This window comes from Canis lupus, chromosome 13 (assembly GCF_048164855.1).
Source record: "Canis lupus baileyi chromosome 13, mCanLup2.hap1, whole genome shotgun sequence".
In the NCBI taxonomy this organism is placed as follows: domain Eukaryota; kingdom Metazoa; phylum Chordata; class Mammalia; order Carnivora; family Canidae; genus Canis; species Canis lupus.
Window position 1 is genome coordinate 41782466 of NC_132850.1, and position 25156 is coordinate 41807621.

General features: G+C 38.6%; 1 protein-coding gene across 12 annotated transcripts in view; it reads left to right on the forward strand.

The window, feature by feature from the left end:
- MYBPC1 (myosin binding protein C1) overlaps positions 1–25156 on the forward strand; it is an 83905-nt gene that overhangs the window by 14356 nt on the left and 44393 nt on the right. For 6 of the 12 annotated variants that reach the window (XM_072773313.1, XM_072773320.1, XM_072773311.1 and 3 more), the window contains exons 2-10: positions 3368–3418; positions 5579–5620; positions 13185–13223; positions 13750–13785; positions 15614–15724; positions 17234–17382; positions 17709–17826; positions 19299–19350; positions 21402–21458. In XM_072773313.1, the coding sequence (XP_072629414.1) occupies positions 3368–3418; positions 5579–5620; positions 13185–13223; positions 13750–13785; positions 15614–15724; positions 17234–17382; positions 17709–17826; positions 19299–19350; positions 21402–21458 (655 nt within the window). The remainder of the gene's footprint in view (positions 1–3367; positions 3419–5578; positions 5621–13184; positions 13224–13749; positions 13786–15613; positions 15725–17233; positions 17383–17708; positions 17827–19298; positions 19351–21401; positions 21459–25156) is intronic. The other 6 variants (XM_072773317.1, XM_072773322.1, XM_072773323.1 and 3 more) reach the window with 3 other exon arrangements.

Below are 25156 nucleotides of genomic sequence, written 5' to 3' on the forward strand. Positions count from 1 at the left end.
GCACTGGCTTCAGAAAGTTGTAAGGATTATAAGACATTAACAGACACTACGTCCTCCACGCAGTGGGAGCCTATACATGGTTATTACTTGCTTATTCCTCCACTGGCTAAAAAGTGACAAGGTTTCTATGATTTTAAGAAGGAAAAGTTTTGGCTCTTCCAGTATTGGGCAGATGTGCATTTTCCTACTTTCACTTCCTGCAAACATTCTAATAACATCAGCATTAATATCCTGTAATATTTCTATAGTTCTGACTATAGTACAGTTGGCTGCTAATGATTGAAGTTCTGTGGATTTGTTGGAAGTTGAACTAAGCCCTTTAAATTTTCATTTTTCTTTGATTTGGGGGCATTTGCATAGAACACGGTGCTCCAAACACCATGGAAATGGGTGATTCATGTTCAGATCACATTTACAGTTTCAGTACCCAAAATATTTCTCTTTTATTCTTTTGATTCTAATCTTTTGGATTAGATTTAATCTTTTGGATTCTAATCTTGGCCTTACTTCCAAAATAAGACTTTAAGTAACCACAGTTTCCCTTACAAAAATGGGCTTTTGTTTACCTAGATGTTGAGAAAGCATGGGCGATGTGATAGTACTTACACGATCATCAATGAAGTCTTCTGATTTTTTTTAATCTATTCAGTATGGATTTAATGGGTTTTCAACAACAAAATGAGGTATTAGGGAAATAGGAAAGGAATGAAAGATCCCTGTCCTTGTTCCATTGAGAGGGAAAATAAACATAGATATACTGAGAAAAATGGAAAGTAATTTTAAAATAATTAGTGAATAAAAGGTGTATTATCATGTGGTCCAGAATGCCAAGAGAATAAGGGAGGGGAACAGAAGGGAAAATTAGCTCTGGGAGTGCTCCGAGAATTGTCAAAAAGATAGACCAAGACTGACAACACAATGGTAGTAGTTATTGCTGCAAATTATAAAGATCTGTCTACCTGCAGGCCCTGTGCTTGCACTTTACATACATTAACATCTTGTTGTTATTTCGCATATGGTGACACCAAGGCCCATAGAGATGAAGGGATTGCCTGGGATCACACCACTAATAAGGCCTAGAGTCAGGATTCTAACTGAGGTCTACCTGATGCAGTCACATTCAGGGAATAAACAAAAGGTCTGTCAGGGAAAAGATCATCACTCTTTATTCAACAGGTCAGAAGTTGAATCAAGAAACCAGATGTAGAACAGAGGGGGGAACCATGGTGCACTAAAGGGGAGGGAAGGAGGACGTGCCTACTGGTGATGGCAAAGAGTGTAGACCTCACCAAACAGATCCCAGAGACCCTCTCTGGTAGAATATTGGGATGAAACACAGTGATCCCTGCAGCTGTGGGGAAAAGAGAGTAGAGCGCGGAGAACTTCGTCTGCAGGGAGAGCCAGGAAGAGGTCTCTGGGCATTAGGCAATGACGACCCCATCCAAGAGAGTACGCCAAAGAAGTTGGCTTCTTGCTCTCGGTGTCCTGATATTTGTGTGCCACAGCAGCTCACCCCAAGCCAGGAGGTCAACATGAGATTTACATTTCTGCACTCAGATCTCTGAAGATAAAGTACTTTGACTTAGGGTTTTGTCTCCTGGTGGACGCTAGCACTGCAGATCCTTGTCGAAGTGGTGAAGAACCTAACACATTTCCCTCGAGGCTATCCGGGGGCCACTTGTTTCACCGTGTCTTCTATCTACATTGCATCCTACCACATTGCCTTCCACCAGAACAGTGGGTGTGTTCTCTCCTTTGGTTTTATATTTTTCTCCCTCCTTAGTAAGTAGTAACATATTTATGGTCATCTGAAGGAAAAGGGCTTTCTTTTTTTTTTTTTTAAGTTGGAGTTTAGACTGAGCACAAAAAAATTAGTGATATAAGAAGATGCTGTGGCCTCCCAACAGCCCCATGTCGCTCTTTTCTTGATTTCTACTGGGGTGCAGTCCACTTGTTCTTCGATGCTCATTCCAGCCTGCCTAGACTACATGTAGTGATGACCTTTGGGCCACACTGATGAGTTGTCATTCTCTTTGCTTGGAAAGAGCCATTTGTGGAGAATACAAGTAAAACATCCTAGATCTGAACAGAGATGAAGCCCCTGGGATCCCAGGTGCTTATAGAATAAAAATTTTCTTTGATATTCACCAAGCAGGAAGTGAGTTTAAGAGAGATCAACATCATTAGCTGCCTCTTCCTGCCCTGGAGTAGGAGACGCTGATTCATACACACGTCACTTAATTCCCAGTTCAGGGGATCCAGGGGGATGCCACGGGGAAAAGTCCATGCCTTTGGGTCAGGGGCTATGCCTGTAGCTACTTTGACATAGTGTACTCATTAGCACAAGTTCCTTTAAAACAACTCATGGCCAGACTGCTCTATATTCCTGGATATCCAAGCCAGGAATAAAACCTCAAAATGAAAACTCAAAAAGTTGAATAAGTGTAAGTAGAAGTCGACTTCAGGGGGCATCTGGGTGGCTCAGTCAGCTATGCTTCTGAATCTTGATTTTGGTTCAGATCATGACCTCAGGGTTGTGAGATTGAGCCCCACATCAGGCTCTGTGCCTGCATGGAGCCTGCTTGAGATTCTTTCTCCCTCTGCCCCTCCTCCTCGCTCTCTCTCTCAAATGAATGAATGAATGAATGAATGAATAAATAAATAAATAAATAAATAAATAAATAAATAAATAAAAAGGAAAGAACTCTACTCCAGGTATGTGCACTCCCAGAAACGACTGGGAGAGGGGTTAATTCTGTTTCCCAATGAGCCATGGTTTGCCTTGTGGTAGAAGGAGACTCTGCAGAGCCCAGGGACTTTGGTTGCGTCACCATTTGGGACATATGTCTCAGGAGGGCAGGATGATGTCAGAGACACTTGCTTTTTGGGGAAAGCGGGCTCTCCTTTACCAAGACCATCTTCACTGTAGGTTATATGGAATGTGAGCCCTGGAGGTCTGAAGGCACATACATGCTCCTCACAGCGTCTCTTCTCATCCTCTTTGCAATCCGTGCATATAGGAAAGGTGTCCTGTCCACTTTTCCAGAAGCGGAAAACAGGCTCCATGCCATTAAGTACTCAGTCTGCTGTCTGGGGATAAGTAACTGCCAAAGACCCCCTGAATCCCCAATTTACCTATGCTCCGTCAGTAGCCCTTGGGAAGTTCTAGAATACCATTTAGATCCTCGTGTCACACCATACCTCCAAAGGCAGTGTGTGCTGGCTGCAGGTTGATGCTTGTGCTGCTCCACCCCTCTCGTTAGTGCACAGGTGTTGGCCCTGGAGTGGCAGTAGCCTGGGGCTGGGGAAGGTAGCTGCTGTCTGTGAGAAGCGAGACTAACACTTCCACTATTCATTTCATTTCTAGAAAATGAAGTGTCTGCCCCGGCCCCAGTTCCACCCCCACCTCCAGCCCCAGGTGAGTAAAAACACCGTTTCATGTGCTTGGGCTGCAAATACAAAACGTCCATCCCAGCATGATCTGCCTCCACTGGAGCTATGAGTTTTAACCTAACTCCTATGGAGAGGTTGGATGAGCACAGTTTCAATGAGTTTACAGTAATAGTAGTAGTAGTAGTAGTAGTAGTAGTAGTAATACACTGTGTTTATGTGGTCCCCTCATGTTGATCTGATTTGGATGGCATGTCATATACTCACGACACCCTCCTAGCTATGCCAAAGTGTTATGTCCCTGTTGTAGCATCACAGAGGATGAAGGAGGTAAAGGCTTCACAGCACTTTCTCACATAGAGCTAAAGGCAAACGAAGCCCACACCTTTGTTGTGAGAGGAGGAAATGCATCCCCCCTCAGCCTGGAGGATGAGCAGCCTCCTGCCCATGGAAACTATGTCACCATCAAGCACCTTGAATGAGAAATGGTTTCCCAACAGTTTGGTGGCCTCTGAGGCTCCCTCCTCCCGTCTTAGGACCCTGTTGTCCACCAGGTGGCAACAAAAACACAGGGAGTGCAGAGTTCTCCTGCCCTCATTGGAAGATTGAGGTAAGGCCTGGGGATGTGGGCATCACTACTTCACAGGACAGGTGAAGCCTGCTTGCATGTTGACACAGACCTAAGGAAAAGAACAGGATTGGAATTCTAAGCAGAACACATTTGTCTGGATTCAGTTTGCTTGCAACCAAGTAGAAAATAGAATACAATCTGGAGAACAACCCGATATAATACAACCATTAGACTGAAACACAGGACAACACCACGAGAACCTCACGAGGCAGTCTGTGACCTAGCGAAGGTTTCTTTGGTTGACAATATGGTGTGAAGGGAGGGGTGAAAGGCCACTGCAGACCATGGTCCAGGTGAAGGCAAGAAACAAATAGGCCTCAGTCGCTGGTGATTTTTTTGTATGGCAATTGATGAGGAGATTATGAAGCTCTCCATCCTGGACATCATTTTCAGGAGGGCGCTTTGAGAAATCTGGCCATTCCCAGGAGCCCCTTTGTCCAGCTAAGGACACTGGATTCACAGCTCAAGAAACCATTAAATCCAATAATATTGCTAGAGATGGTGAGGCAGGCTCAGTACCATGTGAGTTCAAATAGGGACAAGCTCAGTTTAGTTTTCTTTCAGCCAGTATAGACGTGGGACATTCTTCTTAGGATGTTCTTCTTTGGGATGTTTGCTCCTTGCACATACAGAGTTATTTTGGACAGTATGAGTGCACTGAAACCCCACAGGCCACTATAGACATAACCTTTCCCTTCTGCTCTTCAGATCAGTTGCCGTCACTGGGCCCCTCTGGAGTTTCCCCTATGACGGCGTAGGCATATTCCATATCCATCGTATAATACTGACCTCCTGCTTCTAAAACAACTCTCCTACCAAACTTTACTAAGTAAGTTATTAGTTAACCAAGAATCAGACCTTTGTTCATCAGTACAAGAAAGAGAATTCATGCTTGAAATAATTATTTTCTTATGTATGTCCCAAGTCATACACTGTTTGCAGGTACCTAAGTTAATATGACTCTGGACAGAGAGGAGCAAGCTAGATGGTCTGTCTCAGTTGACAAAATCGGGTGTTACTGCTCTTGTGTTGCACTTTTTGCCACTCAGCTCAACCTAGGAGATTAGTACGTGCACCAAAGTATTTTCCTTGAAGCTACTTTACAGTTACAGATTTTATACCCTCACTCGTTATTATAATATTATTGAGAAGTCCAAACAATTGGGGTCATTACCTGGTTCAAACTTCCTTAAAAAGTCAGTCCCTTTTGGGGTCTAAACATGAAGTGACCTACATCTTATACTTGCTTCCACACCAGCGTGTTTAACACAGTCCCAGCATAGCAAAGCATATGTTGACAAAATCTGTACTGCATGTTTCTCTGTACTTTTTTCAAAATGATCAGATTTATTAATTGCTTTTATTAAAAGTTTAATGTGATTTTACATTATCATTCTCAAATTCATAACTCACGTACAGCATGAATATGTAGCATCATTTGTGACCTGTTCTGTTGTCATTAATTTTTTCTCTCCCACCCTCCATCCCATTACTCATCACACACTGAAATGCTTTCTTTAAGACGCTTTTAAAAATGTGCTTGTACTTTCCACACAGAACCAAATAAAGAGAAGGAGGCCGGAACTACGCCAGCAAAAGGTGAGTTGCAGGGAGGGACCATGAGGCTGAATACAACAAAATTAGAAGCAGAAAGAGGTCAGTAATGATCTTTTGTTTCTGTAGTTTAGAGTTCTTCATTTGCATCTTATCTGTGTCAGCAAAATGAATGAATCAGTTTTCAGGAGACCCTTTTCTTTTCTTTTCTTTTCTTTTCTTTTCTTTTCTTTTCTTACTTTTCTTTTCTTTTCTTTCTTTTCTTTTCTTTTCTTTTCTTTTCTTTCTTTTCTTTTCTTTCTTTTCTTTTCTTTTCTTTTCTTTTCTTTTTCTTTTTTCTTCTCTTTTCTTTTCTTTTCTTTTCAAGATTTTATTTATTTATTAATGAGAGACAGAGAGAGAGGTAGAGACACAGGCAGAGGGAGAAGCAGGCTCCATGCAGGGAGCCTGACGTGGGACTCGATCCCGGGATTCCGGGATCACGCCCTGGGCTGAAGGCAGATGCTCAACCACTGAGCCACCCAGGCGTCCCAGGAGACCCTTTTCTAAAAGAAAAACAACAATGATAAAAATATCACAAGCACTTGTTGAGATGCCCACAAATTAATTGGTAGTTTCCAAGTTACGGGCATGGAAAGGAAAAGAGGTGTTCGGTCTTTGGGTTGTTATGCAAATTTGGAAAGCTATCTGGATGACAGGTATATATATTTTTTTAACGAACTGTTTTTGTGTTACTGTGTGAACTGTGCCAGGTCTCAGCAGTAACTTTGAAGGTGAGCATATCATTTGGTAGCTCTATGTATTTGTGTAGACTTACATGATAGTTTATATATATATATTGACGATACAACCGTAAGCAAATATTATGCGGCTCCTTGTTGAATGGGAAGCTCATTCATCACTGTAATATTATTATTCCATTTGTACTTTATATGGAAATAGTCCAGTCTGAGGAAATGATGAATCTTCTCACATACTGCTGGGATCTGTGAAACATTCACTGCTTTGTCTCCCTGTGGAGGAAGTCATTAAGCAGGTTTTTACAGAGGTAAACTTGATGGTCCTGCTTCTATGTTTGCATCATCATTCTTAAGAGTTCATCTTTTATTTGTGCATTGAATCACATAGTTTGAATTTTGGAATAACCAGTTATTTCCTGACTGCAATAAGATGTTTCTCTTTGTTTTGGATGCTACTCAAAATCATGCCGAGTATTTCTCTGTTCTTACTACATCATATTTCATTATCTGATTCCTGTGATTATTGTCTCCTATACATTAGTAAAATACTTTTTTTTCTTTCTTTCAGTACATTGGACCTCTTTTCTTCAGCTCACTTGAACTTATGGTCTCATAAATGAACACATAATGTTAGTACACTCACTTTGTCCTTGACCTTCAGTGGCTCCCGTGGATAGTAACATGAATACAAATCCTGGCCACATGGGCTACAGTCTAAAGGTTATTTGCTTATGGAATTCAGACAGTTCAAACTCCTAGAACTCCTTCCATGAGATGGGTTCAAGGATGTTTAGACTTCCTGGCTGAAGCTATTGTAACATTATTCTCTACAAGGCCAATGGCATACACCTCTGTTTCCAAATTTGGAAAGGTAGTTGGACCCGGCTGTAAGGCTCAACTAACAAAGTTGATGATATAATCCCAGAGGGCAAGCTGTCAGCATTTAAACAAAGCCCGCTCCTGACCCTTAATGTGAAAAGTCATCATGTTGTATTTGTATGCTTAAATGAGAAAATGGTTAAAATCAACCAGTCAACCAATCAACAAAAACTCTTTTCTACACACAGAACAGAGTAGGATGAGAGAGCAAGGCCGAATGACTCGGGCATCCTGAAGTTAACAGCACTTTTTCTGACATTTGCGAAAGTTAAGCAAGGCCATGGCCACATGTAGTCACATGTCCAGCCACATAAACTGCCATGTTTGTATTTGCTCTACAAGACAAGAAAGCAAATCGGGCTATGATAGAAAGTGATATCCCTAAATAAAGGAGGTCAGAGGTTGGAAGGACTGATACACAGTCCTCTTCAACTATTACTTTCATCAAGGACAGGGAAATTTCAAAGAAAATGCTCAAGTAGAAGGTAGATACACTACTCACAGCTGTATGCATTGCCCTGGTTGAGAAAGAAGGCTTGCGTGAGCAAAACCAAGATTGACAGGTGCAACAGGACCTTTCCTCCAGCCCTGACCAATGTCCCTCCCTGCCCTTCAGCCTCCCCCAGCCCTCAGGCTATTTCATTGTTCTTTTTTTTTAATATAAATTTATTTTTTATTGGTGTTCAATTTGCCAACATATAGAATAACACCCAGTGCTCATCCATGTCATTGTTCTTTAGCCAGTCAATTCAGGTTCCATTCCTCGGTGCCGCTTAGTTCACTTTCATCTGCCCTTCCTCTTCCTGATTTCCCTTGGACCTGTTGCCTCTGTTGCTAAATCGCTCTTTTCTCCACTTACTCACCTAGTAGTGGTTCACTCCTTTCCCAAAGAGGTTGTACATTTTTTGACAGTCAGGTACCATGTCTTAACACCTCTTTGGTTCCCTTAGCTCACCTCTTGCACTGTTTGGCAGAGAGCTGCATGTAGCAAATTCCTAATAAATGCTTGTAGAACGAATGATTGAATTTCCAGGTGGGCTTAGCTGTGAATCATATGGACAGCAGTCAGCTAGATAGATTTTTTATCCCATTCTCTATGTTTGCTGGGCAGGAGCATGACTATCTCATGCATACTCTTAGTCAATGAGACTCAGGATAAGATACCTGTGCTGTGCTTTCTGAGTGTTCTTCCTCAGAACAGATGGATGCTTTTTACTCTAAGGCCAACTCACTTAAAATGATTGAAATGGTCATGCCTGGATATTAGTACATTTTCAGCACCTGAATTAGTCATCTATCGAATTCTTTGAAGTATATTCAATTAATAGCCCCAAGACTGTCACCAGTAAGAACATTATTCACAGCAATGTAGCTTTAATGTTGTCCTCGGATTGCCTGAGTCTTTCTGCAGCAATCTGGAAATGTCCTAAAAAAAATTATTTTTATAGCTGGAGGATGTTGTTTGGTTCCTCTGTCAATCTTATAAGTAGTGTTTGTGGTTAGATTTGCCAACTTTTTCACATTTACTAAGGGTCTCTGTCTGGGAAATAGCTGATTTCCCAGGAAGGGGTTTTAATATGTGTTTCATTTGCTTGCTTATCTCTGGAGTTGTCCATCCAGCTGCCTTGCTCCCTTGTACTGCCAACTTTGTCCTGGAATTGAAACAATAGAGATGACAACATGGAAGTGTGTATAACCAAACAGCAATACCAGAAATTAGATGTACAAATTTCTTCTAGAGTAATCATACCGGGGAGCAATGTCCTTATAAAAACCATACTGATGGCTTAGAATTCCTCCAGAATAAATCAGGTGGCCAATCAATGGAGCACTAAGTATAAGTTCTCCTTTTCTATATGTTCAGGAAGACCAAAGATCTGTCTTTTATTTCAATGTCCATTTATTCAGCAAGTTTTCACTCAGTGTTGTCACGGAGAGCCATGTGTAGAGAGCTATGTGGGTGATCAAGTGGGATCATACTTTTTTTTTTTTTTTGTCAGCCAACCTTGGTACATGTGAATACAGGGTAATGGGATTGGGTCTCTTCTTTACCTTAACAATTGGAGGTTCAAAACTGGTCTTGAGAGTGCTTCCAGATGTGTCAGAGCATTAGAATCAGACATTACTTTGAAGATTAGGATTCATTTTGATGCTAACTTCTGACATTAAAATTTTTCTTTGTTTTTGCATCTTAATAGCTTATAGTCTAGATTTTTTTTAAGATTTATTTACTTATTCAGATTAAGAGAGAGAGAGAGAGAGAGGCAGAGACACAGAGGGAGAAGCAGGTTCCATGCAGGGAGCCCGATGTGGGACTCAATCCCGGGTCTCCAGGATCACACTCCCGGCTGCAGGCGGCGCTAAACCGCTGCGCCACCGGGGCTGCCCAATAGTTTATAGTCTTATCTATACTTTGGTAAGCCCAACTGGGATATTTACTGCCTTTTTAAATTTTTCTTCCAGAAAAAAATATTTGACTTTGGTAATCACTGCAAGTTAATAAAGACTTATTTTCTTTTTCCAGGCATTAACATTAGTATTACTGCATAAACAATCGTGAATGAAACTCGTGCCTATTAAAGATCTCACATAACATGATGTGAAGAGTCTTTCATTTGGCCCAAATGTGGGTGGCAGATGAGGAAGTGAATCAGCAGAAGCTCCAGCAAGTTTTCTCCTAAATGATATGATTTTTTTTTAATTAAAAGAATGATTAAACTTTTTTCTTCATTTAGATCCCTTTCCTGCAATAACATTATTCTGGTGCTTTTTACTCACATGCTAAATTTTTTTTTGAGCAGTTTTACCTTTAGGTATCAGACAACCAACCATCTAATGAGCTTTCTCTACACTTTATAGTTACATTACTTCTTCATAATGATCTTTGTTAAAAGCTAATATTACCATACTTTTCAATTCTGTGACACAACCGTTATAAGTTGCAGCATTGGTTTAATAAATTTGGAGGAGAAAAAAACTCATCAAAATGATATATTTACTGTAGGATGAATCCTGATTTTAGAAGCATCAAGGTATGGAGACATGTGCCTTTTCATTAAGAAAGTATGAGAAATTAATCAGATGCCTCCAAACATGATGAATTCATGTTAGCCATTGGTGCTATTGCCTTCCATATGTGGTTGTTGTTACTGCTGTTGTTATTTTGGTCATGGGAGCCAATATTTTCCACAACTGATTTCTCTGCTTGAGGATTCAGAGCTTGGTCACAATCAAACAAGGTATTATTGTATCAGCAGTTACTTGAGGCTTGTTGAGAATCACATATATTTTATGTGCTTTTTGGTCTTTCCAAGAATCTCATCAATTGTCCCAAGTTTGTATGACTTAAAAAACTAATTAAGAAAGGCAACTTAAATAGACTATATGTTGAAGTTTTCTTTTATGCCAAAGAGAGTATATGAGATCATAAGAATCTATATAGTCTACTATCTCTGCAGTTCTTTCCTGGCATTCCAGATTTTATGTGTGCCCCCCTAAAATCTCAGGCTTGCATTATGATACTGAGTTTCTTCTCTACTTTCCAGGCCTTCTTCTCTGGGAACTTCAGTCATTTAAAGAATCATGTTTATGTTTTTACAAATGCCATTTTTCCATGACTCAAAGACAAGTAAAATTCTGCTTTGGAAAATTTCTCTTCCATGAGCTCAGGGAGATAGTCTGCAGCTCTGGTCTGAGGTCTTCAGATATGCTATATTCTAAAGAGCCAAAACCAGATGTTTAATCATCATTGTAGTCACTTTTAAATAGAATGAATTTAATGACTCACATATTGTATTGTTTCCTTTTATTTGAAAATATTCTTTGTATGATGCCATGTCTTTCCTATATGTGTTGTTCAATTAGGCACAACCCAGAAGAGCTGGATATTCAGTTTCCCTTCTAACAATAGTCGCCGTTTTCCCTCCATAAATAAGAACAATTAGACCTTTTATTCTCATCCAATTGAACCAAATGCAAGCAGGCAACTTTTCAAGAATTTAAGGTCAGGATCCAATATCTTAACTCCATTTCCCAATCCAATGGGATGCCAGGACCAAAGCTACTTTTGAAAGGGGGAAATAAAAAACTTTGCCCCTGGCCAATTATATTTCCTAGCACTTTAGTAAATTTGAAAGTATATGTATAATGAATCACCAGTTGAGAAGTAATTGCTGTTTGGAAGTGATTTTGGATCATCAGAGTATCATTTCATGACACCTTGAAGCACTGCAGCTGCCTTAATAGTTTAAAATAATTGTGCATGTCGCTCTAAAAGTTTTTTGTTTAGAGTTTTTATTTAAATTCTAGTTAGTTTAACATATAGAATAATATTGGTTTCAAGAGCAGGATTCAGAGATTCATCACTTCCATCTAACACCCAGTGCTTATCAAAACAGTGCCCTCCTTAATGCCCATCGTCCATTTAATTCACCTGGCCCTGCCCACCTCCCTCTATCATTTAGTGTGCTCTGAAACTACTCACCCATCAAATTTTTGCTTAACAGGTGGGTTCTCTTTTCATTTTTGTTTTATGAAAGTATGTAAATACTCTTTTCTCAATCATTTTGCGTTCCAAACAACCAACTCAATTCACTATGCATAGTGCACAAAGCAAACAAGCAACCACAAACCCCGTGTAAAATGAAGTATTCATTTGACTCAAAATGGTTCCAGCCTCTAGTTTACATATCATAAAGGAACTCCTTTACAGGATTTGGTTGAGGTTTAAAACTTTTTCAAGAATTTTGACAGGACTTTAAATCAAGATTCCTTACACATTTCAGTAAATAAAAGCCTCTGAATAGGTTCCAAGAATAAAATGCTAAATATGGAATTAAATACATGGCATTTAATTATTTTGTTAAAAAATAATAAAACATTCTTGGTTGGTCGTTTTAGAAAAGAAATTTCAGGCTAGTAAATAATCTTTGTAGTAAATATTCTAACAGATTATTTAAAAATGTGCTATTTTACCTCTTGTTGGGAATTTTTAAAAGCACTTTAAATTTAACAGCTGTGTTTTCTGTATCCTGTCTTATATAGTCATATTGGTTTGTGGTATGAAATTCACAATTATTCTAGCATTTTAAGTACAACCATTATTATTATTATTATTCACACTAACATTAATTTTTTTCTAACATTAATTTTTATGCTTTGGGAAAGGAGAGGCAGAGATTCAGGTGATGCCAAATGCCTATTTAAGTATCTAAAGTTGTAAAGACACTTTAAAACTCAGACATTTTAGAAAAGAAGAATATGCGGTGCGTCTGCACATAAATTCTATAAGGCATATTTTGAATTTTGCAAATATGCGTTCATAAAGATTAAAAAAATATACAGCATTGACCAACACCAATATAATCATGGGAAAATGCTTTCAAAGTTCCAAAGTAAATATTAGTAAATTTAGCAAGTATGAAAAATTGATTTTCTCTTAGTCAAGGTAATGTTGGTAATGCTTCCCTTTGTCTCCTAAATATGAAAGGGGAATTAATCACAAGGTTTTCAGGAGCAGGAGAGAATGAGTTCTCATTCATTTATGCTTTTCCACGTCTCGTTCAAATGACTGTGGCATATGAATTATGCCTGACATTGATTTTAGTTATAAAGTAAGAACTTGAAAACATCTCTACTGTTACCAAAAAAAAAAAAAAAAAAAATCTCTACTGTTGACTTTGTCAAGGCTTGATTTTTAACATAGATTTTCTTCTAACATACAATCACATGAAATGTTTGTGCAGAGTTCCATTTCTCCATCTACACTTTCACTGGGTTTCTCTATTCCCTCAACTCATTTATTTATTTCTTTCTCTCTTTGGTCTGAAATATTGAATTTAACCTTTCAGGTACTGAGTCTTCTAAGGCTGACTCCTCAGTTCAAAGTATTTTGTGTTTTCTTCTCTTTTTTTCCAGCTTTCTTTTTTTCACAGGATACTCAGGACAAAGTCCTTTCCTTCTTGACTTTTTGCTCCCATTTCTTGTTTCAGATGAAGAGGAAGCCTCCCCACCTAGCGCCGTGCCTCCAGGTTAGGACCATTCCAACCCCTTACCCTACATTGTAACTTATTGTTAATTGACAGTAAAGAAAAAGAAAAGGTAGAGAACCTTGATAAGACAATGTTTTGCCCTTGCCAACACCAGGAGGGAAAAACTTGACTTTAATGATGATTTTTTTTTTTCACAAAACGAGAAATTTATTTATTTATTTATTTATTTATTTATTTATTTATTTATGAAGTAAATAAGATTAGTCGATCTTCGATATAAATTTTAGGGACAAAAATGTTTGTCTTCCATTTCCACCTATATGCCCTTATTCCCTGTTCTTTAGATATTTGAATTCTTTTATTTTATTATTCTTTCTTAAGTAAGACACATACGTTTTATAGATGCTTTCATAGTTGAAGTTCTACTGATTTTTCTATCCAAGCTGACATCTAGCTCTTTCTATCATGGGGAAAGACGGGGTTTGGGGGAATCCAAGAAGGTTGAAGTCAGCTCTCCATTTTCACTCCTTGCCCATGTATCATCCAAATCACGCTTTCCTTTCAGGTGTGGGTAGTCGGGCCCTGGAAAGAAAAGATTCAGGTGAGCACTCGCCTGGAGCAAGGCATCCCGACCCCATCCTAATCTAGTCACTAATGACCTCATTTCTTGAAGCTGTTTTGATTCTAATCTTTGTTTTATTCCGTTTGTAGCCTTTTTAGCGATCTTTCATTATGTATCCTCTTACAAGAAAACTAATGTATTGAGAAATAATTAATTTTGCATGACACACACTCACACACAAATTCAGGAATTTAACCACATATACCACAGATTTATGGTGATTAGAGCTATCAATTTTAGCAGTTAGCAAATACACAGGGATTAAGAAACTAAAAACCTCCATTTTGGGTATGTGCTAAAGTTGGAGAATAATTCACATTTCCATAGACCTTTATTATATTTCAGAAAGACCTTGAAATGCATCTTGTCAGCCAGCAATCACTACAATTTTGTGAGGTCATTCATTCATTCAGCAAATTTGTGTTGAGGACCTACTACAATCCTACTGTGCCTTATGGGCCAGGCACTTTTTTAAAAAGATTTTATTTGTTTATTAATGAGAGACAGAGAGAGAGAGAGGCAGAGACAAAGATAGAGGGAGAAGCAGGCTCCCTGCAGGGAGCCCGATATGGGACTCAATTCCAGGACCCCGGGATCATGCCCTGAGTGGAAGGCAGGCACTCAACCACTGAGCCACCCAAGCATCCCAGGGGCCAGGCACTTTTGCAGGTACTTGTAGGTATAAAAAGGATGCAAACAATACAAGTTCTTTCCCCTGGGTTACAAATATGAGTGCCCACATTCATCATTACTGTGAGTGTCACAGACATACACACACACACCACCCTTCCCCCCATACACCAACACGTATGTAACTATGTGTCTACGTTGTATGACTTCATTGTGAAAATGATGATCTCCATGGATAGCATGATTGATACATGAAAACTAAAATAACTAAATGTACATTTCCCTCTTTTCAAGAAACATTAACAGAGGGTTGGCACCCATGCATTTTTTTCCAGTTACTAAGTGGCTGAAACTGAATGTCTCTCCGTTTAGCTCTTGAAGACAGAGGGGATGTCTACTGTTCTCTCTCCTGCCGTCCTCACTGGAGTTGACTACTGATTAATACCAGCTAAGCTCCTGGAGTGCATCCTAGAAAATGAAAATAAGCTTCATTTTCAGCTTCTCTCTTTTCACGGGAAAGCCTCAGAGAGTTGATGTTTCTTTTTTTCCATTCCTCCCCTCTTGCAGGATGCACTTAGTGTTTTTGAACTTTGTGCCTGCAGGTCATGATCCGTTCCTTAACTGTCGAGCTATGGCCTCATTTAAACAGCCCTCATGGAATTATCTGATCACATAACGGCAAGGAATCTAGAAATACCAGGCCAGCTTTAGGTGTCTGACTTTTCCCAGTTGACCAGCAAAGTGACTCATCACTTTAGTCTTTTCCAGTTGTGTTGTACCCATGCGACACGTTACAGACATACCCCTGACATGACATGGTACTGCCTTAGTGTACCTGCCACCATCATGTGCCTGCTAGGACACAGGAAGGATGGGGAAACAAAGCAACCATGGCTGCCAACACACACAGAGTAACAACTTACCTGAAAAGTTTCATGATTTCTAGGAGTAGAAAATGGTCTTTATCCCATCATGAAAGAGGCAACCCTGTAAGAACGGGACTCTGTCACTATATGGATGGCTGCAGGGGCGATGGATGGAAAGAATGAGGTTATATTTACCCAGGCTTATTAGACAAAGAAAAGCTTCACTGTTGATGAGGACAGCACCCCAGGTAAGTCTGCCTAAGAGAAATGTGTCCCCGAAATGATCTTTTTTCCTCCTTTCTGCTCCTTAGAGTGGTCTCTTGGCGAATCACCTGCTGGAGAGGAACAAGACAAGCAGAATGCCAATTCCCAGTTGTCCACCCTGTTTGTGGAAAAGCCTCAAACGGGATCGGTGAAAGTTGGTGAGTGCCAAGCATTAAATCCTGCTTTTCTTTTTAGATGGAAGTGAAATTCACGTCACATAAAATTTACCATTTTAAAGTCAATAACCAGCAGCTCTCAGTGTTACACAACCAGCATCTTGATCTAGTTCCCAAATATTTTCATCACCCCAAACAGCAACCAGGTACCCCACTATCCCATTACATCCCACCCCCCGCTCCCAGCCCCTGGCAACCACTGATTTCTTTGTCTCTGTGGATTTCCCTATTCTGTATATTTGGTCTAAATAGGATCATACAATACACGACCTTTTGTGTCTGGCTCCTCTCCCTTACCATAGAGTTTTTGAGGCCCCTCCAAGCTGTAGCATGAATCAGTACTTCATTCGTTTTCATGGCTGGCTACTATTCTGTTGTAGTCATATACTAAATCTTGTTTTTTATAACCTGAAAAGGAGAGTGACAGCTAGCATCTCAGTGACTTTTAGCACATAGTAGCTGAGCGCCTGGACCCTGGAGCCAGGTTGGGTTCACATCAGTTTCCTCATCTGTAAAATGGGGACGGTCCCTATGAAGTACTTTGAATAGCACCTGGCGTATCTCAGAGCTGTGAGTCAGAGTTTGCTGTCATCATGACATGTTCATCCCGTAAGATGGTTACAAATCTGTGCACATGCTATATGATGATGGGTAGTATCTCAGAGGAAACAAGTGGGACAGAGGGCTCAACTTTGGAGATATCATTCAAAAAACAGTGCTTGCGCACCTCCTGCTTTAGGTGCTGTGCTGAACACTGAGTATAACATGTGCACCTTCAGAACATACAGTCTTAATGGGAAGAACACACAACAGGAAATCAAACAAACAGATAATCACAAAAACCAAGTGCCATGAAGGAAATAAACAGGGTGGTAAGTTAGAGAGGACTTAGGGGTCTGGGAATTTTGATGAAATAAATTTTTATGAGGAATTTGTTGTGAGGAGAACAAATAAGCACATAGCTGACTGATCATATCCTAAATTACTTCTTTCAGTTCTAGAATATAGGAGCACACCGCATGTAGATGGAAATATTTGCTCCCTGGTGTTTCTGGAAGACATCAAAGTGCTGGGCTAGAGTTTTAATGTCCTTGGGACCCAATCAATCAATACAAATTGATAGGTTTATTTCTAAAAGGTTAGCTTCATTTAGTCATATTTAGTCATGTAAGTCCAGACTTCCCATCATCTTATCTAATAAAAAGGATGGAAAAAATCCATACATTCGTGAAGCTTTCCATTTTTATTTCATGTATACATGATAAAGCCAAACAGCAACTAGCTCCACTGGTTGACCTGTTTCTCCTTTTCTGCCTCAGAAACCTCAAAAGCAGAACAAGTTGGAGTATCCAAAGAACTCCTAGGGCATGCATTAAAAAAAATCAGGGCACAATGTCATACCATAGTCTGTACTGTGCAATCCTCTGTAACTCCTTCCCAAACAAATGGCAATTTTGAAGCCACAGTCTGAATCACTTGTGCTTTCTCTAGGTGAAAATATCACCTTTATAGCCAAAGTCAAGGCTGAAGATCTTCTTAGAAAACCCACCATCAAATGGTTCAAAGGGAAATGGATGGACCTGGCCAGCAAAGCTGGGAAGCACCTCCAGCTGAAGGAAACCTTTGAAAGGCAAACTCGGGTATGACCCTTAAGTCCTGGGGCATGGCTGGGTCATTCCTTCTGTACGGAGTAAAGGTCACTGTCAGGGTCAGCTTTGAGAGATTTCAGTCCCAGAAAATTCTCTAGAGTTACCATCCCTAGTGTCGACATTCAGGCAATTGTCCCTGCTGTGCCAGGAGCTAGGGAGCACATTGGCCCCTCCTATGTTGAGAACGCTGGGCTGGAATGCCCGGATATAGACAGAACTCTAAGCTAATACTGAGGAATTTGAAAACCATCCAAACATGGTAGGTTCTTTCGGTCTGCAAGGTGGGGTTAAAATATGCTGGATGCATTTCATTGCAGATGTACACATTCGAGATGCAGATCATCAAGGCCAAAGAGAACTATGCGGGAAACTACAGGTGCGAGGTCACCTACAAGGATAAGTTTGACAGCTGCACATTCGATCTTGAAGTACACGGTAAGAGAGTCTTCTTGTCTGGATAGATGTGGGTTTTTTCATGGCATGTGAGGGGATAGAGGAGGAGAAGGTCACTTGACACTACGAGATTTTGAAAATAAAGTTTTCTTTCAGACTGTGTGTTTCTGATTGTGGTAGTATCATCAAGCCCACTGAGTTACATTGCTATTAAGCAATTTTAAAATGGAATTTCAGGGATTTTATTGCTAAGTATCTCTTCTCCATGCTATCTATATTTCCTCAACTTCCCAGATAAGGGCTGATGCCATTTATTTTTCTTCTACTGAACATAACTGTTTCCTTGGGTCCACTTATTCCCACCTGAGTTTGGGGATAAGTTCATACAATACAAGGATGTCCAGGATTCCCAGATGGCCGAAGAGTAGTGTAGAAGAGAAGGATTTCTCTTATAAGGACCAATGTCAGATGGGGAAGTTCTTCATCCATAGGTTCTGTGTAGTGCTCAGAGTGAATTTAATAGGAATAAATATAAAGATGTACATGTAGATTGGGGTCGGGGGGAGCACTTCTATAAGAACACAAAGAGAAAGTTGACTTGACAGCAAAGATCATAAATTTAAGGTGAGTCCAAAGTATGGTAAAGCTACAAGAAACAGAGTTGGTGTAATTTAATGCTGAGCCATTACAAGGTATAGGATCTAGGTTTAGGAAATAACACTAGTCTCTGCAACCTGGTACTCATTCCACATGTGGAGTGATGTCTGTGGCCATGGGCACCATACATCAATCTGGACCTCCTCTGGAGTGGTGCCCGGTAGGATGAAGAAGGCAGAAACTACATCCCAGGCAGCTGAATGTGGTGTGAAAGAGGCCAGGCATGCACAACTTATAAACAGGGGAAGTGCTGTCACACAAGAGTATTTCAGACAAATTAGAGTCTAAAGGTAGGAATTAGGAGGAGGTGAATTTTTTGTATTAATTTTAGCATGAGCTCTTTCATTAAAGTTCTGTAAACAGCCTGGGAAAAGTGAGATCCCCCCATTTCAAGAGACATCAAATGAAGGCTGGGTGATCCTGGAGGTGCTGTGGAGATTTCTGTGTTGAGTGGGAATCTGGTGCCTAGATGTGCCTCTTCAGCCTGGCCAAGCATCTCTGAGAATCACCTGAAGGGCTGTTGAAGAGTATTGATTTCTTGGTGCCTGTCCCTGATCTGGTGAATCCAAATCTCCAACAAGGAGACCAAGAAGCTGATTTTTTTTAAGTTCTTCAGGTGATTCTAGTGGGAATGACAACCGGATACAGTAGCTCCTGCAGCCCCACATTGATTCTGTGTGAGGGAGGACGAGGTATGATACCTCAGCGGCTCAGCCATCTGGAGCAGAGCCATCCCCCAGCCCTTCTTTACCTGGCATTCCTTACATCTGAAGAATCGTCCACAGCCTGCAAAGGAACTGAGCACAAAATTGCCTATGTAATGGTTATTTATTTTATTGTTTTCTTTCCTTTCTTAGAATCTACCGGGACTACTCCAAACATTGACATCAGATCTGCTTTCAAGAGAAGGTAACTTTGAAAGGGGAATGTAGGTAGCTTTTATATAATGTGCAAGTGGAGGGTTTTTCAAACCACACATTCCCTTCCTCTACACTCTGTATTCCAAAGCAAGCACCTCTTCACAGTAGCCAAACATGCTGTGTGCCCAAAGGTTAGTGGTCTAGAAAAGCCATAGGTTTAACATCAAATCAAGCATATACTGACCATGTTTTAGAATATTCTTGTCAGAGTGAGGCTCCTATTTTTTCAGGTTTTACAGTTGCCTTATAAAAACATACTCTTAATGTCTTCACATGTGGCTCTTTCTTAATTGCATTATTTTCCACCAGATGATCAAGAAAGCTATATAATAATATAACATCAGTTAAGTCATGTCAGAAAACTTTTATCCTAAGTGCTTTTTCATTTAGAAATGACATGGAGCTACTGAACCATGTATCCAGAAAATCACAATTAAGTAGCTACTTATCGAAGTTAGCGCTATTTAAATATGGGATTGTTAGATGAAAGACTACTAGGTCTGCTAGAATAACAAACACTGCAGAAAGACGAAATATAGATACCTATTTGATTTGTTTTGCAATTGCCAAGGCTGAAAAATGGGGGGCGAAGGGACAAAGAAGAAAAATGAAAAAAAAATCGAGTATGACACATGTAACTAGCCCCTTCCTGAATTATTTTACTCTCTGCACTTAATTTTTCCTAATGTAAGTTCATTTGCGACAGCAAATGTTTTGCTCTTCTTAAGACTGAATCCACTTAGTTTTGATGAATAAGGAAAGTTATTCCAAACTATCATAGAGCAATGATTTAATCCATTAATAAAAGGTACATTTCTCTCCTAAAATGAAAATTTTAATGGCTTTAAATGTATGTAGTATTACCTGATCAATCAATTGGTATTTTTTAAAGTCATAACCTTAATCCCTCTTACTTTCCTTCCACCTTCTCTTCATGCCATGTTCAGCAAATATGTATGATCCAATAATATACTCATCCAATGTACAAGCATATTCTAACACAGGGAGATGTAATCTACTAAATTTTTTTTATTTCAAAGAATGCAAATGGGTTTACTTCAAAAGTCTTCTCTAAATACCTGCTATTAAAGAAATTTTGAAATCACATTATTTGAGTTTACTTCTTACAAACTTATGTGATACACACGCTGTTTTTTAAACCTGCAGACTCTTTTCTTAGAAACCATAACTAACATTTGTAAAGAGCAGGAAATAAAATCTTCATTAAAAAATTAAACATGTAAGTATGTAGTGCCATTTAAATGTCAGCTCCATAGCTTCTATTTAGAGTTTCTATGAAATTATGAAGGTGGCTGCATGCCTAATGTAAGATGCATTTCTCAGTAGGAAAGCACTCCTAGTATAGAGCTCGTCAATAATTCAAAGACAAATTTTTTAAAAATACTTTTTAAAGGGCATAAATGTTAACAAGAAAATGAAAGGTTTAGAATGATATCCCTTTAAAACGGAAAGGAATGCATCTTTTAAAAAAGTTCTGCACTAGCTTCATTTGTACGTTATGTTGGTACCGCATTATCTGACTGAACTACCAACGGACACAAAGAAGTTACCTTTGAATATAAGCTTCGCACTTATATATTTGACACTGGTATACTTCGTTCTCCAAGCCAATCTCTGACATGAATAACAGAGATCAGCAAAAGTCCTTTGCTTTTTACGCAGGTATGTTTCTAGCACCCCCAACTTGGAAAAACAAAGTACTTTGTGTTGCTTGGCTTAAGCGCATTTGTGTTACTCTGTTTTAACACAAATCCAAGCAGTTTCATATATGCAATCTACAAAAATGTGTCTCCTGAAATCGCAGAGTAACACAAGCTCCTCACGTTTACTTTTCCACAAGTACATGCTCCAGAAGTTAAAATGTCACTTGTGTGAAAAGAGATAGTTTGTGTGGATTTAGTCTGATGACTTGTGTGCCAGTACGAAATTGCATATACGTTATACGTAGTGTTTGGGGGAAACTGATGTGTATATGTCTCAGCATTAAACCCAGATTTGCTTTTCTTTTGTTAATGACAGTGGAGAAGGTCAAGACGATGCAGGGGAACTTGACTTTAGTGGTCTCCTGAAACGTAGGTGAGAACCAAGCGATGGAGTGAGGCGCTGTGGCCTGGAAATCTTGTAGACACTCACTCAGAGAACTCAAGTTTAAAGTGGATGTTTTTCGGAGAATTTCTCATTCCTTAAAATGTGTTTGCTTATAGAATATATAACACAGAGTTGACTAAGAAAGAGACAGAGAAACTACTGCCTACTAATCTGCTAAAGATTTTAGCTGATGTTTTTTACCCTTCTTTTCAAATCTTTCATGAGTCTTCACATACTTTCTCAGTTGGGGATGAGAAGATCTGAAAACTGAAGCAGACAACCCAAATACCTAGAAGCCTCTGATTTCTCTGATGATTTCTATCATTTCAATCATGATTCCTTGGCATGATCAAATAAAGACTTTATTCTCCTGCCTTTGATATTTTACCAAAAAATCAGTTTCACAAATTTGGTAAAAGTCTCTGTAGGTATATATGTGTGTGTGTGTGTGTACATACACACACACACATATATACATATATAGTACTTTCTATGTACATGTACTTTATATGTACTATATATATATATATATATATAGTAAAGGCAGATCTACTTTAAAATAGTATTTATGTTTACCATACTTCACCAAATCTAAGACATTTTAATATATACCTGTATTTCATAAATCACTAAGCAATGAAAAATTGCTCCAGAGAGTTTATTATGACACACTATTTATCATAAGATACATGCCTATTTAAGATGTTTAAAATGTCAAAAAATATGCATTTTAGAAGAAATAAAATATAGTTACAAAATGGCAATATTTAGCACTCTCATTCACACTCCCTTAACACTGTTCTCTTACAATAAAACTTGTAGATTTCATTAGGAATATTCAGTACATAACCATTTTATAGGATTTCTGACCATATATGCAAGCATATGTAATCATATATGTGTTATATATAAAGCTATGCATATATTTACTATAGTGCAACAAAAAGAATTTGATTTTTGCAGGGATTTTATTTAAGTACCAAATTTGTGAATAAATAATAAAACTATGATTCTAAATTAATAATATATAATATTGATATCAGTTTTCATTTAGCTTTTCAGGTTTGCTTTTTATTACTTTTAGTGCCTTCTATGGTTATAAGGAAACATATAAATATATTTCACAACAGATTACAAGTAGTAATAAACTGGACTTGTGCTTGTTCTCAGTTTAGTTGAATGGCTTTATCCAGGTCCCTATGAATGAAAAATTCCTCCAGCTCTAAACATGTAGATTGAGAACAGAAATATTAACCAGTGCAGTTTATTAATTACCAATGACTATCAGCCAATCAAGAGACCTTGACAGTACCAAATACTTCTTTTTCTCTTTGGATACTTCAAATAAGCATTAGTCTCAATAATATTTACTAATTACCCAAATTTATTTAAAGCAATAGTACCTGAAGTGACACTCAGTGAACCTTAACCTTCCTCATTCTACAGGTGAGAAACCAAAGAACAGAGATGTCAGGTGACTTACCCCGAGTCACACAGTGAATGAAAGACAGAGCAGGAACCTAAACCCAAGTTTCCCTCTGAGTCAGCCCATAAGAAATACCACCTAAGAAATACTACTCTAAATCTGTTATGGAAGTTGGTGCTTCAGTTCATAACACAAATCGACACTTTGGGAAGAGAAGAGAATATGTCTTTTTTTTCCCTCTCTCTCCTGCAGTCATTTACTCAACCAGGAAAACACTAAATGCTTTCTTCACAGTGACTTCCAGTGCCTAGCACACAGAAAGGACAATGTAGTGGTAAAAACATGGATGTGGGTCTCAATTCTCCCAGTTGTTAACTGCATGACTTCAGTCCAATTACATGTCCTCTCTGAGATTTGTTTTCCACACTCATAAACGTGGAGAACAAAAACTAGTTAAATCAGTTATGTAAGAGGCTGGCTCATGGCAAGTGTCAAGTATTCACTCCCACCAAAAATGTGACATTTTCCCTTGAAGAGCCTATATTCATAAAAAAGACATAATATACAGGCACACATACACATATATGAATCAATCACAATATGATACAACAGATTATTAAAGTCCATGCTCTGATCAAGAAGAAAAAAGAACAGACTACCAGTAGTTCATAGAGTAAAAGAAGGCTAATGATGATTGAAATGAACAAAGAAAAAAATTATTAGGAAAAACTGGGCAAAAAACTGGGCAGTCAACATATCTCCAGTTCTCATTTTCTTTACATCCCCTAATTATGATGTTGACTCATAATTAAATTGTTGTTAGCATAAGAATATATTCATTTAATATACTCTACTAATCTACCAGTGTAACTTTAGAAATCACTGTGTTTCCCTACTAATTTGTGAATTGCATGTGTTTTCATTGTGATAATGACACCGTTTCTACTCTTCCAAGAGTGTGTGGCAAAATCCCCATCAGCATAAACGTCTTTGCAACCAACATCTTTCTACAACAAAAGATCTCTCTGCCCTGAACAAAGCCAGAGTATTTCAAATAGACATTAGCTAAATCAGATTAAATCTATTAGGTAGTCTCTTGTTATGGGATTTGACCTATATATATGTATGTGTATATGTATATATATACTTGAAAGTTTTATTCTATATAAAATTTCTATAATTGCTCTGTTCTTTACTAGGACCATCAAGTTATAGAAATTTTGATGTAGATGCAAGTACTGTGAATCTGATATAGGTCTATCCCAATGCTTGAAAAAGAATCAGTGATGCCTATAGAATTTGAATTTTTCTCCCTGCTGAAATTTAACATAACCATGCAGATAGGGTCATGTGCAGCCCTCGTGGTAAGTAAAGATTATGTGCTGGATGAGTTTCGATAATGCTACAGGTGGGAGCCCTGACCTCACATTGTAGTAAAAAAATAATGAATACTTCCTGCAACTTGGAATTGAATTAAGTAATGGAGAGAAAAAGAAGGAGTAGGTAAGAGGTCCCTGGAGTGTATATAGTTTGATAAGTTTGATAAGATTAAGAACATGGTAGAGTGAGGTGTATTTTGGTTTTATAATGAAAAAAAAATGGTGAGGATGATCAGTTTGATGAATCTGCCAACAAAACTGACATGAAATCACACTGAAAATGATATTTATATTGGCATCCCTTATATAAATATTCACCTCGTGGATCTAGATATGCCTTAGTGTTTGACTTATGCTTCCTGCTATCTATTTTAATCTAGTTTGGTATCTTGGAATCCTTTTACCAGTGTCAGGAGGATGGTGGAAATGTGTATGTAATTCTTCTTGGTTGAAGTATGAATTTAACACAATGTAATTTGGTATATTTTTATAGTTTGGGGACTATGTTTAGGCTGGAATATGACACAAATATAGCCTTAATAAAGCGGTTGAAGAAACATCTACAGAGACTTTATATAGGCACATATAGACACATTTTAATTGCAATTATCCAAGACTGCCTACAAAATATTTAAAGAATGTATCTGAAATTTAGACTGCTTTCAGGTGGTAGACCTACTAGGCGTTGCAAATTATTACCAATATTACAACTTCAGGACAATTTTCTTAAGCTTTCAATTTGCCTGTATTAATAGAGGCTGTAGTTATTATTTCAGTGATATGAAAATAATACTTGTTTCTCACGTTTTAAATTTTTAATTAATTAATTTTAAGGAGGCTCCACACCCAACGTGGGGCTTAAATTCATGACCTGGCGATTA